General features: G+C 41.5%; 2 protein-coding genes across 2 annotated transcripts in view; both read left to right on the top strand.

Annotated features, from left to right (window-relative positions):
- The window catches only part of gpr179 (G protein-coupled receptor 179), a 46,548-nt gene extending 38,212 nt beyond the window's left edge, over positions 1-8,336 (top strand). The window contains exons 7-11 of the mRNA XM_075464297.1: positions 5,230-5,339; positions 5,989-6,227; positions 6,803-6,941; positions 7,049-7,151; positions 8,085-8,336. Of these exons, the coding sequence (XP_075320412.1) occupies positions 5,230-5,339; positions 5,989-6,227; positions 6,803-6,941; positions 7,049-7,151; positions 8,085-8,336 (843 nt within the window). The remainder of the gene's footprint in view (positions 1-5,229; positions 5,340-5,988; positions 6,228-6,802; positions 6,942-7,048; positions 7,152-8,084) is intronic.
- Positions 8,337-8,377: 41 nt separating this feature from the next.
- Positions 8,378-14,004, top strand: LOC142379063 (uncharacterized). The gene has a single exon (XM_075464145.1). The coding sequence runs from the start codon at positions 8,623-8,625 to the stop codon at positions 12,094-12,096; it is 3,474 nt and encodes a 1,157-aa protein (XP_075320260.1). The 5' UTR covers positions 8,378-8,622; the 3' UTR covers positions 12,097-14,004.
- The last annotated feature ends 108 nt before the right edge of the window (positions 14,005-14,112 follow it).

The raw sequence follows: 14,112 nt of genomic DNA, 5'->3' as shown, positions 1-14,112 counted from the left end.
GCATGGTCTATCTGCAACCCACATACAGACCTTGTGTACAAAGACTTCCTCTTACTACCACATCTTTCAGGAAGTGGTCACCAGAGGCGAGTGATGCATTGAGAGACTGCTTTCATGTCACAGAATGGGCTGTACTGCTAAAGGAAGAGGTATATTTAATTACTTTGAAGCAAACATAAATAAATACATACATTATACCCCATAATGATGCTGACATTATTCTGTTTGACTTAAATTATGCACTAATTGAAGGTTAATTTGACTCTGTATATAACAAGGTCAATGGGATGCGTAATCAATGGCTGACTTGCTACTTTTGGATGCCTTAGTGCATGTGTGCTCCGAGACCGTGTAGACAGACAAATGGCTAACATCGCGATTTAGATTGCCAAGGACTTTACTACTGCAAATATGCAGCTTGCTAGAGCCACAACTCCAGAGAGAAACACGCCGATCAAACCCAATTCCACCACACGTCCAGGTCCTCACCACCCTTGGATTTTCGGCCACTGGAACCTTTCAGAGCGAGATTGGAGACGGATCGGGGGTGTCCCAGTCCCCTGTGAGTCGTGCGCTCCCCTTGGTCATCAAAACTCTCACCTCAGTTTATCACCCATGGTACATCAAATTCCCATACACCGCTGTCCAACAAGTACAAATTAAGAGGGACTTTCATGCCTTGGCGGGACTGCCATTCATAATCGGAGCACTAAACTACAGACTTATATGCATCAAAGCACCCGTGCCGTTGTGGAGTGCACTGAGCTGAAGGCCAGGTGGGTGTGTCTCGATACAGCAGGGGGGCAAACTGCACTATAGCCCAGAGAAGGCATGCCAGATTTGCACAATATTGCCATGAACGAGGGGTCTCCCACTACCTGAACCAGCCCAGGCAGACCAAAAGGTGTGGTGTCAGAAGACCCCCCTCATCAACCGCCCCATTGAAGTGCCATCATGATGAGGCAGCATCTGACCATGGCGAGACATTTTTTTTTAAGCCATTTTCATATCAATCCATTTCACACGGATCACACTCCTCAGCCTCCCTGGTAAGGTCTTTTCGGGGGTACTGGAGAGGAGGATCCGCCGGATAGTCGAATCTCGGATTCAGGAGGTGCAGTGTGGTTTTCGTCCTGGCCGTGGAACAGTGGACCAGCTCTTCACCCTCCGCAGGATCCTGGAGGGAGCATGGGAGTTCGCCCAACCTGTCTACATGTGTTTTGTGGACTTGGAGAAGGCGTTCGACCGTGTCCCTCGGGGACTCTTGTGGGGCGTGCTCCGGGAGTATGGAGTGCCGGACTCCTTGATATGGGCTGTTCGGTCCCTGTATGACCGGTGTCAGAGTCTGGTCCGCATTGCCGGCAGTAAGTCGGACATGTTTCCTGTGAGGGTTGGACTCCGTCAGGGCTGCCCTTTGTCACCGATTCTGTTCATAATTTTTATGGACAGAATTTCTAGGCGCAGCCAGGGCGTCGAGGGGGTCCGGTTTGGCGACCTCAGAATCGGGTCTCTGCTTTTTGCGGACGATTTGGTTCTGTTGGCGCCGTCAGGCCGTGACCTTCAGCTCTCACTGGAGCGGTTCGCAGCCGAGTGTGAAGCGGCTGGGATGACCATCAGCACCTCCAAATCTGAGACCATGGTCTTCGGCCGGAAAAGGGTGGAATGCTCTCTCCGGGTCGGGAATGAGATCCTTCCCCAAGTGGAGGAGTTCAAGTATCTCGGGGTCTTGTTCACGAGTGAGGGACGAATGGAACAGGAGATTGACAGACGGATTGGTGCGGCGTCTGCAGTGATGCGGGCTCTGCACCGGCCCGTCGTGGTGAAGAAGGAGCTGAGCCAGAAGGCGAAGCTCTCGATTTACCGGTCAATCTATGTTCCTACCCTCACCTATGGTCACGAGCTGTGGGTAGTGACCGAAAGAACGAGATCGCGAATACAAGCGGCCGAAATGAGTTTCCTCCGCAGGGTGTCTGGGCTCTCCCTTAGAGATAGGGTGAGAAGCTCGGTCACCCGGGAGGGGCTCGGAGTAGAACCGCTGCTCCTCCGCATCGAGAGGAGTCAGATGAGGTGGTTCGGGCATCTGGTGAGAATGCCTCCTGGACGCCTCCCCGGTGAGGTGTTCCGGGCCCGTCCCACTGGGAGGAGACCCCGGGGAAGACCCAGGACACGTTGGAGAGACTATGTCTCTCGGCTGGCCTGGGAACGCCTCGGGGTCCCCCCAGAAGAGCTGGAGGAAGTGGCCGGGGACAGGGACGTCTGGGTCTCTTTGCTCAAGCTGCTGCCCCCGCGACCCGATCCCCGGACCAGCGGAAGATAATGGATGGATGGATGGATGGATGGATGGATGGATGGATGGATGGATGGATCCATTTCTTTATTTCGGTGACATTACGAACTACAGGTGACACGGAATTAACAGCACTCGTAGTTGCTTCCCATTTCTTCACTTTAGCAGGTCCCGTAATTCCACTGCTGACATGCTAAAAATGACAGATTTTCCTTTTTGGATCTCTGAAAGCAGAACTTCAATCTCAGAGCCCCTAAAGTTGTTCTTTTTGCGCCTTGATGGCATTCTCATGACTCAACACTCAACACTTCCTGGCACAGGAGAGAGGAAGCTTGGCCTAATATGGTATAATTTTGGGCGTGGAGTATGCAAATTTACTATCCTCGTGCACGTGCACTTAAATGCCCACTGGTGGCATTCATCATTTACGCAGATTGTCTACACACTTTTTCCAAAGTTAAGAGCATCTGTTGAATCTGACATGGTGTGTTCGTACGAGACCTTCGGAGAGGGACCCTTGTTACAGTTCTCAGTTCAAAAGCCTACATCTCTGAAAGTATGGGGGGGCATTAGTGCCTAGAGTTCTCAACGGGTCGGGTCGGCCCGAAAAACCCGACGGGACCCGTGGGTTCGGGCCGGGTTCGGGTCGAAAATATAAGCAGATGATTCGGGATGATTAAAGTATCTATCTATCTATCTATCTATCTATCTATCTATCTATCTATCGTAACGAAAGTCTGCATGGAGCGGGGACAGACATGACACCGCTGCGTGCACGCCTTTAGCGGAGAAGAAGATGGAGTTGGTGAAGAGCAAACTTGCTGCAGGTGAATTCACCGTCGCTACAGGAGTGGGAAAATCAGAGGGCTGGAAAGTGTTTGGAGTGGTGCTGGATTCTGATGGAAATTCCACAGGTTATGTGCAATGCTCAAAATGCAAGGTGCTGTTAAAATATGACAGCAAAAAAACAGGGACGTCCAGCCTGAGCCGCCATACAGTAAGCTGTGCCTGTGCGGATGATGCTGCTTTTTTTTTTTTTATAGCAAGAACAGTAAGTTTTCCCATTCATATCATGTTTCTATTGTGGAAAAAATCGTTGGTTAGGCCACTGCACATAAGTGCCGTAACGACCCACAGCCCGTCAGTCTCCATAGGATAACATGGGACAACTCGACCCCCGGCGTCGGGCGTCGGGCCGGGTTCGGGTAGATAATTCATATTGATGTGTCGGGTTACATCAGGCTCGGGCTTTGAAAGCCACGGGCTGGGTCGGGTCGGGTTGTAATTTTCAGGCCCGTTGAGAACTCAATTAGTGCCTATGGAACTTGCATATCTGGAAAGGCTCCATCAGTGTTGAAAAGTATTTACAGGGTTTAGAGCAACATCTGCCCCTATCCAGATGACATCTTTTTCAGGGAAGGACTTGCATATTTCAGCAAGACAATGTTAAACTACATCCTGCATCTATTCCAACAGCATGGCTTCGTAGTAGAAGAGTCCGGGTGCTGGACTGACCTGCCTGCAGTCCAGACCTTTCACCAACTGACTGCTGAGCAGCTAGAATCCTTTATCCTTTATCCTTTTTAAGAATGGGACAGCATTCCTCTCCCAAAGGTCCAGCAGCTGGTCTTCTCAGTTCCAGATGTTTACAGACTGTTGTTAAAAGAAGAGGGGATGATACACAGTGGGAAACATGGACCTGTCCCAACTTTTTTGAGTAGCTTCCATTACATTCAAAATTAGATTATATTTTTAATGAAACGGACATGTGTTTTCTCTGTATTTTGTGAATTACATATTGGTTTGTCAGGTTAGGAAATCATTTCAGTCTTTTTTTATTTAGATTTTAAACAATGTTCCAACTTTTGTACAATTATGATCTGGGTGAACAGTTTGGCTATATGAGTAGATTGAACACAACAACACAAATTTGCATTAAAATGTTTAAGCTTTGGCCACCAGAGTGACCAACACCGACTGTGACCACCAGTAGGAAAAGAAATGGCAAAAATATTATCAGAGGTGTTAATTAGGGGTGAAAATAATGACTACTTTAATTTTACATTTATTTACAGAACATGCTTTCAGTTCATTCATATTTTATTTGACAAACAATCTAGCAAGAGTTGGTTAAAAATGCCTCTATGAAGTTCCTAAGATGATAAGTAATCATTACATAGCTTATATTTGGAAAAAAGTCAACTTCATACTGAAACGAAGAAAAGAAGCTAAATTGTTTAGGAATTCTGAATATAAAAATATTTGGTGTTTTTACTTTAAGAAAAAGAGCATTTAGCAGTTATGATAACCACTGTTTTTATAAGTAGAAATACCGGTAGCAACAACATCAGGTCAGTAAACAGAAGTGGTACCTGTAATGTAGCAATATCTGTAGTAGTAATAGTTGAGGATGTACAATGTTTTTCATCTGTGTAGGCCAGTTTCAGGCAGACTGGTATATCTGCTCCTCAGCAGTTTAGTCATTGTGTGGACATAAGAAAGTAACTGTAATTGTTCTTTCAAAGCCTTTGGCCACACAGTTTTTCAGAATGATTGCAGGGTCTGTCAGCTCACTTGTACAGCTTGATACAAACTGCAGGTTGCTTTGTGTTGAAAGTCAGTGAAGCTGACTGAACTGAAGAAATGACCATTCAATGTCTCAGACATTTCCCTCAATGGGGATAAGAATACAACGATGTAGTAGCATTGGGGGGGCAGGGGTTGGGTAGTAGTAAAAGTTGTTAGATTCGTAGGCTCAGGTAATAGACATATAAATGACTTTTTTATTTCTACCTTATTGCAAGCAACCACAAACAGTCATTTTAGCACTAACTAAAGCAGTAGTTGATGCATGAATGATATCAATTAGTTAATAAGTAAAGATACTATATATTCAGTTGAGATACACCAACAGAAACTATTGTGTATCTCTGCCTCTGCAGGTGTTCATATTGTACTTCAAGCCAAGCACCTTCAGGTGTATTCTGCTCCGTTGGGTCAGAATGCTCGGTTTCTCCATCGTCTATGGCACAATCACACTGAAGATGTACAGGTCAGTTAGCATTGATTGCATTTGATGAAAACATACAGTAAACTTCACCTGTTTCTACTTGATTTTACAAACCTTTGCTCATTTCATTGAAGTTGCATGCAAATATGACAGAACTATTGTATTATTATAGCCTCAACTGAATTTGTCAATTTTTTTAGATATGATAATAGATTTTTTTTCTAGTTGGTCATGGGCTCTAAGAGCATAAAATAATTTCAAACAGTCATTGTGCATGGGTGTGTAAATTCTACCTCCTGTCACAAATTTGCAGCATCTTGTTTCATGAGTAAATAAACTGTACCCTGGCATCCACTACTGAAAAGAGAGGATATCGTCTAAATATTTTAGATTAAAAAGACATGTGTCTTTATAAAATATGTGAACATGACATATTGATATGGTATCGTCTGAATTTTACATATATTTTGCTCTGTAGCTGACTGTGGGGAGGTACTGATTTATTTTTTTCTACCTCTGTGAATTACAAATGGAGTGAAGGAAAAGTTAGTCTGACAACACTATTCTGGCTTGGGGAAAAGAAAATTTTGTGCAACTATCATTTGTTTGCCACCATAAGCCATAATCTTGAATTTGTCTTGAAACCTTTGTCAATTAAACACTGACTCTTGTCCCCCTTGTCTCTGCACAGGGTGCTGAAGGTGTTCCTCTCACGTACAGCCCAGCGAGTACCCTACATGTCCAGCCTCCACCTGCTGAGGATTCTGGGAGTGATGCTAATGACGGTCAGCTGGTTCCTGTGTGCATGGACAGTGGGTGTCTTGCAGAACCGTGATAGGAACATTCCGGTATTTGTCACCACCACCACTGCAGATGGACAGGGCTTTAACCTGTGTTACCTGGACCGCTGGGACTACATGATGGCTGTTGGTGTGTGGAAGATTGTTCTCTCTTACCATCTACAAGTGCAGTCAAATTTAAATTGTTCAAACCTGCAAATTTATAAATGCTGGAAAAGAATAATTTTTAAAGATCTTAAATGCACATAACTTCTTCCCCCCTGATATTCTATCAAATCTCAAAGTGTGATTTAAACACACAATCATCTAATGTTAATTACAGTTTTTAATTCAAATGGTTCTTATTTGTGGAAATGAAATATCAACTTTATTATAACAGTTCTGTCAAAATGCAGTTTATTTAATCAAAATCACATGTTGACTTTTTGTACATTTGGTCATTAACTCTGTATTGCCAAATGTGTGTTTACTGAAGTAAAGCATTGATCAGGCTTGAATGAAACATACTTTTTTTTGTAGGAAAAAGCAAAAGTACAACTCCTCCAAATAATACACTAGGTCAAAAGTTGACTATCCTAAATGAGACATTTAGTATTTTATCAGGATTGGAATAATGAAAATTTGTAGAATTGACAACAAGCATTGTTTATCCTTGAAATTGTAAGTGATCACCATTCACTGCATCCATACGTTCTTCTGCCCCAGCTGAGCTTCTGTTCCTGTGCTGGGGCAGCTCCCTGTGGACTGCTGTCAGGCCAGTCCCCTCGGCCTTCCATGAACCTCGCTACATGGGCATCGCCATCCACAACGAGCTGCTTCTCTCCTCAATGTTCTACATGTTTCGGTAACAAAAACCTCCACTGTGTAGGACAGTTAACCTGTTTGGATGTGTAACACCTTCAAACAGCATACACTGACATGGGATGAGTTTGTGTTTTCTGCCTCTCTCAGGTTCACCTTTCAGTCTCTCCATCCTGACTGGATGCTACTTCTCTCCTTCATGCACACCCATGTCACTATCACAGTGACCCTGGCCCTGCTCTTTGTTCCAAAGGTATTGGACATTTGTATGTCATGTAACATACTTATATCAATTCTATGATAGAGTAGATACTCAGAAAATAAAATTTTATTGTATCAAAAGATACTTTGTTACTTCCTAAAAAGGAAACTATAGTGTTGCAATAATAAACAATAAAATAACCACATGATATTGATCAAATATTAGTCATTTTAAGCATTGTGTAGTTATTGCTGTGGGCAGGAATGACTTCAAATAACGTTAATTGTGGCAGTCAAATCAAATCAAATCAAATTTATTTGTATAGCACAGTTCATGTACAAACAATTCAAAGTGCTTTACATAAAATAAAAGCATTGCAGCAGGGAAGCATTAAAAATACATAAAAGAATATAAAGAGAAAAAATTCTGTGGAGCTGTAGAAGCCTCTGACTGAAGATAATTTATAATTTGATCTCTATCTTATGTAGAAGGTGTGTAATATTGTCCTTTATGTTTAGTAACTTGTGCAAAATTGTAGACGAACTCAGTGTTTCCATTTCCAGTTCAGTCAGTTGTTCAGGTAAAGTCCCAGGTATCCGTTGTCATCCACTTCCACCTCCACCTCTTCTCCAGGGATGAAAACTCTGTTTGCCATACTATGGGGTGATTCTTTCCACACCATGTAACAAAGGGGTGGATCGGTTCCCTGTACTCAGCCTCTTGTCCAACAGTGATACACCCATACAGTCCTGTAGTCTGGAATATGTAGGATTATGTATTTTATTAAATGAACTCTAGTCTAATGATGGCATCCGAGGAAAAATGTGTTTAAAAAATCTTGTGGTTATCCCTGTGCTGGTTACAAAAAGTTGGTGGGACATCAAAGTTTTTGTGAATTATTCTAGGATCATGAATCTTTGCTTGATTTCATGCCACTCCAGCCAGTATACACGCTACATTTTGACATATTTGTGTGTTTCACAGTTTCTCCATGTGTCAAAGCCTAGGAGAGAGGAGATAGCAGCAGAGGTATATGAAGATGAAGTGGATCTGCGACGCTCTGGCTCATACCTCAACAGCAGCTTTCGCTCTGTTTGGAGTGAGCACAGTGTGGACCCGGATGACTTTCGGGTAAACTCTCTTTTCCCCTCGAACCGATGTTATCACTTCACACTGGGAAATAATTCACAAATTGTGGAACAAATCTTAAAACACACATCAAAAGAACAAAAATAAATGTTTCTTAAATATTTGATTTATGATTAAATGTAGACTCACTTAACCAAATCTTAACATTATCATAATTCAAATAATGAATTAATAGCAATCAAGTACAATCAATGAGAGTGAGCAAATGAATGACCTTTCTCCATCCTTTATCCTTTGCCTATCCTAAATTGTGCTCTCCTTACATGTAACATCTTACACATTTCCTCTGACTTGTTACTGTCATTGTCTTTTCCTGTCTTTAATCATTCCAACTATCTGCTCAATCCCATCATCAATTCCCTTGCTTCTTCATATGCACCAGGATGAACTGAAGAAGTTATACACCCAGTTAGAAGTCCACAAGACGAAGAAGATGACCACAAACAACCCGCATCTGTCAAAGAAGCGCAGTTCTCGATGTGCATTGGGGAGATCCATTATCAAACGCATTGTTGAGATCCCAGAAACTATGAGCCGGCAGTGCAGCCGTGAAGAGAAAGATGGATCTTTTCGTAGTAAAGGTGCGAATCAGTCTGACTCTTTCAGGAGGCCCCCAGATACTGTTAGTGTCAGTTACAGAAGTTCAATAACATTACCATCACCATCACCATCCATGCGCAAGTCCAAAAGTGATCATCACTATGTCATGGAACGAGACTCTTCCCTACGTGACTCCACATTAAGGGCCAATTCTGTGAAGAGATCCTCACAACATTCTGAGACAGACTCTTTGGATATTCCACCAGGTGTCTGTAAGTCTGCCAGTGCCCAGAATCTGACAATTGATACCAATCTTCTGCATCCTGATCACACCAGACTTCATAAATCTAGGAGCCTAAGCTCCTCTACCACCCATTCTATCGAGAATATAGCAAAGATCTCCAGATCCAGCACAATGCAGTCGAGGCAGAGCATATCCATAAGTGACCAGACACGTAGTGCTCTTCAATCTGAGTCATTTGATAAGGCTGAGGTTTGTCCTTGGGAAGTGGAGCCAGAACAATCAGGGGAAAAGAACCAGAAGCATGTGACATATGCAAACTCTGAAGATGGTGAGGACAAGACCCCGCCATCCCCACAGGTACTTATCTGTCCCTGGGACCACTTACCACCTGTAGAAAATAATGCTACAGAGGAAAAAGAACCTCAAGGTGACAGTGTGCTCACCAAAACACCAGTTACTATGTCTGCAAGTGTACCAGGCTCCCCAAGACCAAAGGTAACAAAGGATCAACGTGTTTTTTCTTTCCGCACCACTACCAATAAGTGGCTTTCTGTTATGGGATCAGTGGATGCAAGCAGTAAGTCCAATAAGGACGTACACTTAAATAGAGAGGATTCTGGTTCACAAAAAAGCCAAGAAAGTAAATATTCCTCCTCTAGTAGACGTCCAAGCATGGAAAACAGGTCACTACAGAAAATAAGTATGTCAACAACAGATGGCAAACCCTCTCTTGTGAAGCAAAATGCAGTTAGATTGTCTTCTGGGGATTCATCTGACAGAATCTCACGAAGTTTTATAATTCTAAAATCTGCTGTCCACCCTGGGGATGTTGATGACAACGTTGAACATGTATTTTTATCAAGGCAGAGCAGCAGACGTAGCAGTATAAGTTCTTGGGAGAATGCAAGCAGGACTCCGTCAACTCGTAGAAGAGGTAGTAATCGAATTAGACCAGCCTCTAATGTTTCTGCCTCAAATGTATGTCCATGGGATGGAGCTAGTTCTGCCCAACAAGGAGAAGGACCACAGAAACAACAGAGCATCAAAGCAGATGTCTGTCACCAGGAATCACTGGTATCTGAACGATCTAATGTATGTCCATGGGAATGTCAAGAGCAAAGGGATGTTCGAGGACAAGAAAGTGGTCCAACTGAAGTGTGTCCTTGGGAATCAAAGGATATTCCTGTTACTTCTCAAACTACCCTGCCCAAAGATTCACAGACTCAACAATCTTTAAAACATGTAACAGAAGTATGTCCATGGGAAACCGTAGAAACCCCCAAAATTTCAATAAGACAAGATAGTGAATGTGCTAATGTTTGTCCTTGGGATGATCAGGGCAAAGCTGAAGGCATGTATGAAAACCTAAATCCTTTGGAGAACAAGGGAACGCTAACCGTACCCCTTAGACAAGAAGCCACTAAATCTGCCATCTATCCTGGTGCATCCAAAGAGGTCATAAGTAATAACCAACCACACAATATAATATCAACTGCCCTGAATCAAGGTGAACAAGTGTCCAAGACATGGGATGTCTCTGATGCACCTAAAATTATGGAAGATACTTGCCCATGGGAAGGGGAAAGCAAAGAGTCTACTAATACATACTTATCGTCACAAATGACAATTAAGGTAGACATTTGTCCCTGGGAAACTGGACATCAAGGCAAAGCAGGTGATTCACAAAAAGGTACCTCACCTATAAAAGCTGCTTCCATACAGATTGAAGGGGCCGATAAAACTAAAGTAAATGTGTGTCCATGGGAAGTGGAGATCCCACAAAAAACTGCTGACACTAAAATGCCACAATTGCTGAAAAGACCATTGGATGTTTGTCCCTGGGAGACTGGTGAATCAGAATCAGGAAAACCATCAGATAGTCATGTAAGGCAAGCGACAGAGGAGGCAGGTGTTGTCAAAACTGAACACTCAAAACAATTAGAGAAGCCACAAAGGCAGGAAAATGTTTCTCCATCCGAGAGGGTTGACTCAAAAGACAGTACTCATACGAATGCCTGTCCATGGGAGACAGAAGAACCAAAAGTTGTGAAAAAACAAGACAGTACTCATACAAATGTTTGTCCATGGGAGACAGAAGAACCAAAAGTTGTGAAAAAACAAGACAGTACTAATGCAAATGTTTGTCCATGGGAGACAGAAGAACCAAAAGTTGTGAAAAAACAACACAGTACTCATGCAGATGTCTGTCCATGGGAGACAGAAGAACCAAAAGTTGTGAAAAAACAAGACAGTACTCATGCAGATGTTTGTCCATGGGAGACAGAAGAACCAAAAGTTGTGAAAAAACAAGACAGTACTCATGCAGATGTTTGTCCATGGGAGACAGAAGAACCAAAAGTTGTGAAAAAACAAGACAGTACTCATGCAGATGTTTGTCCATGGGAGACAGAAGAACCAAAAGTTGTGAAAAAACAAGACAGTACTCATTCAGATGTTTGTCCATGGGAGACAGAAGAACCAAAAGTTGTGAAAAAACAAGACAGTACTCATGCAGATGTCTGTCCATGGGAGACAGAAGAACCAAAAGTTGTGAAAAAACAAGACAGTACTCATGCAGATGTCTGTCCATGGGAGACAGAAGAACCAAAAGTTGTGAAAAAACAAGACAGTACTCATGCAGATGTCTGTCCATGGGAGACAGAAGAACAAAAAGTTGTGAAAAAACGAGATGGCATTATAGAGGATGCTTATCCATCTGAAAGGGAAGAACCTAGAGCTGCTGGAAAGAATGACAGCAATGGAGAAGACAAAGTTTATGTTTCCTGCAGTGACAACGAGGACACGGTGAACCAGATACCACTCGGAGTAGAAAACATTCCAGAAGACATAAGCACAGAGCAGACAGATGAGTCTAAAGCAAATTTAGCCTTGGGTCGGCGTGATGCTTTGTGTCCATGGGACACATTAAGGAGCCCATCTGGCTCATTCACAGACAATACTTCAGATGTCTTTACATGGGAGCCTGAGAATATTCCAGAGGAAGATGAGGAAGATGACGCAGAGTGTGCTGCCGAGGCTTTTGTATTCCCATCGGATTTGTGATCTAACCCTAGCCGATATTCATTTATAACTCATCCTGTAAAATCAAAGGGAACATCTATAAAACCTGTCTGTTGACACCCTGACGACAGTCTTTAGGAACTATTTCCAAACTTCCTGAACTACACATGGAATGCAGGATGCCCACCAAAATATCTTCCCGTCATCTGGAAATTGATTAAAAATTTTAAAGAATTAAATGAAGGTGAACAATAATTAACGACAGACACAACTTGAGGGGTTCCATTTCAAGTTTGCCTATCCAGTTAAGACATGGACAAGCCTGACTATGAAACTGGTTAAAGTAACTTGCTGACAAGTTTATATTTACTGAAGCAGATTTAGTGTATTCATAACATCCCTCAATGTTGAATGATGGAAGAGCATCTAAGGCTATTAGATGAGGTCCCCTTTTTCTGCTATTACACCCCATTTTAAAATTAAAATATATCATGTGTCTTTGTATGTTTTAGGTGACAAACCAATATGTTTGCTTGTAAAGTATGCCCATGGCTAAGAGGAGTCCATACCGAAGTCTGAACTTAAATCAGAAGAGCTCAACATCATAAATGCAGCACATGGACTTTGTAGAATAAACGCTAATCTTAAACAGCTCACATGAGATAAATTCAATCAAATTTCAATCAGTCAACAGTTTTCTGAGAAGACTTTTTTCACAGTGGAATAATCACAATGGTTGCAAATCTTAAGCTTTTTAAACTATTTTTAGCTTAACACATTAAGACCAGAGGAACACCCTTAAGCAGTCTTTGAAAACCTCATCAAAAATATATTTTCTGGAAAACTTGACAAATTGTCAGTGTTTACAAAGCCCACTATTATAAGCTTTTGATGCCAAAAGAAATGTAAAGCTAAAAACCATTTGAGAGCTTATTATCTTGGCCACTATTGTAAATATCAAATATTCATAAATAGAAAATATACTGCGATGTGTCCCTTATCAAATTGTGCTTGAGGGTGATACACAAAATTTGCATCTGGTCTTTAAAGGTTAAGCGTCAGAATTCTTGATTAAATTCTAGTTTTGATTCAGTTAAAATGTAAAAAAAAAAAAGGACTTTACACTTTAAAAAACATTTATGGAATAATTGCCAAAAACTAAACAAAAATAAAGCTCTATAAGCATAAAAAAAAGGAAAAAATGTATACCCCTTTAAGTCTTTTCTATATCAGAAAAGACTTGATCCATATAAAACGCCATTTGCACAATTTTAGAACGAGTGGATTGGACAACAGACTAAAATGGACGGTGTGATTATCAATGGAAACACAAAAATGGCTGCAACAAATGTTCGACAATTGCAAAAAAATAAAATAAATAAATAAATAAAAATGTATGAATGCAGCTTTTTTTGAAAACGCTTAAGAAAATGTGACCATGTTCCACATCTATTTCTTTTTAGGTTGACTTGATTTTTTTGTCAACTATTCTTTCGGAAGACAATATTACTATCATTTATTGAAGAGAAGTTGTAATTTTGTTTGGCACCACACTAATATTGACATTCTTTGAAGTACTGAAATGTGGAAATCCTTATGAATGAAAGCATTAACATCTCTTACTAAAAAAAGAAAGACACACACACATATATATATATATATATTTCTATACATTAAAAGGGGATCCAACATTACACTGTCTGACATAAATGCATATTATTTTAAGTTCCGAGGCATGATTCTTTGCACTGTCTTTATCCAAAGCTTATATTGCAAAATGTTGGAACTGGTAATGGAATTACAGTCAGATTTTCTAGTGATGTTACTAATGTCCATACGAGCAATTATTATGCAAATTCAGTTGTGGTGGTGTACAGTTTTCCTGATGCAGTGTCAGTCTGAAACATTTGTTTCAATCACTGTTACAATATAGACTTTTTTTTTTTTTTTTTTTTAATAAATTGGGCAACCCAGTTATGTAGGTAATTTTGCATATTTGTATGATTTTTAATGAGTAACTGTTGTGTAGAAAAGATTAATTGTTGTAACACTATCCAT

The sequence above is a fragment of the Odontesthes bonariensis genome, chromosome 4 (assembly GCF_027942865.1).
Source record: "Odontesthes bonariensis isolate fOdoBon6 chromosome 4, fOdoBon6.hap1, whole genome shotgun sequence".
In the NCBI taxonomy this organism is placed as follows: domain Eukaryota; kingdom Metazoa; phylum Chordata; class Actinopteri; order Atheriniformes; family Atherinopsidae; genus Odontesthes; species Odontesthes bonariensis.
This window is presented reverse-complemented; position numbering and strand designations above follow the sequence as displayed.

What these genes read in the sequence shown, in the direction of transcription:
- LOC142379063 (XM_075464145.1), top strand. Translation starts at nt 8,623, where the DNA reads ATGCACCAGGATGAACTGAAGAAGTTATACACCCAGTTAGAAGTCCAC.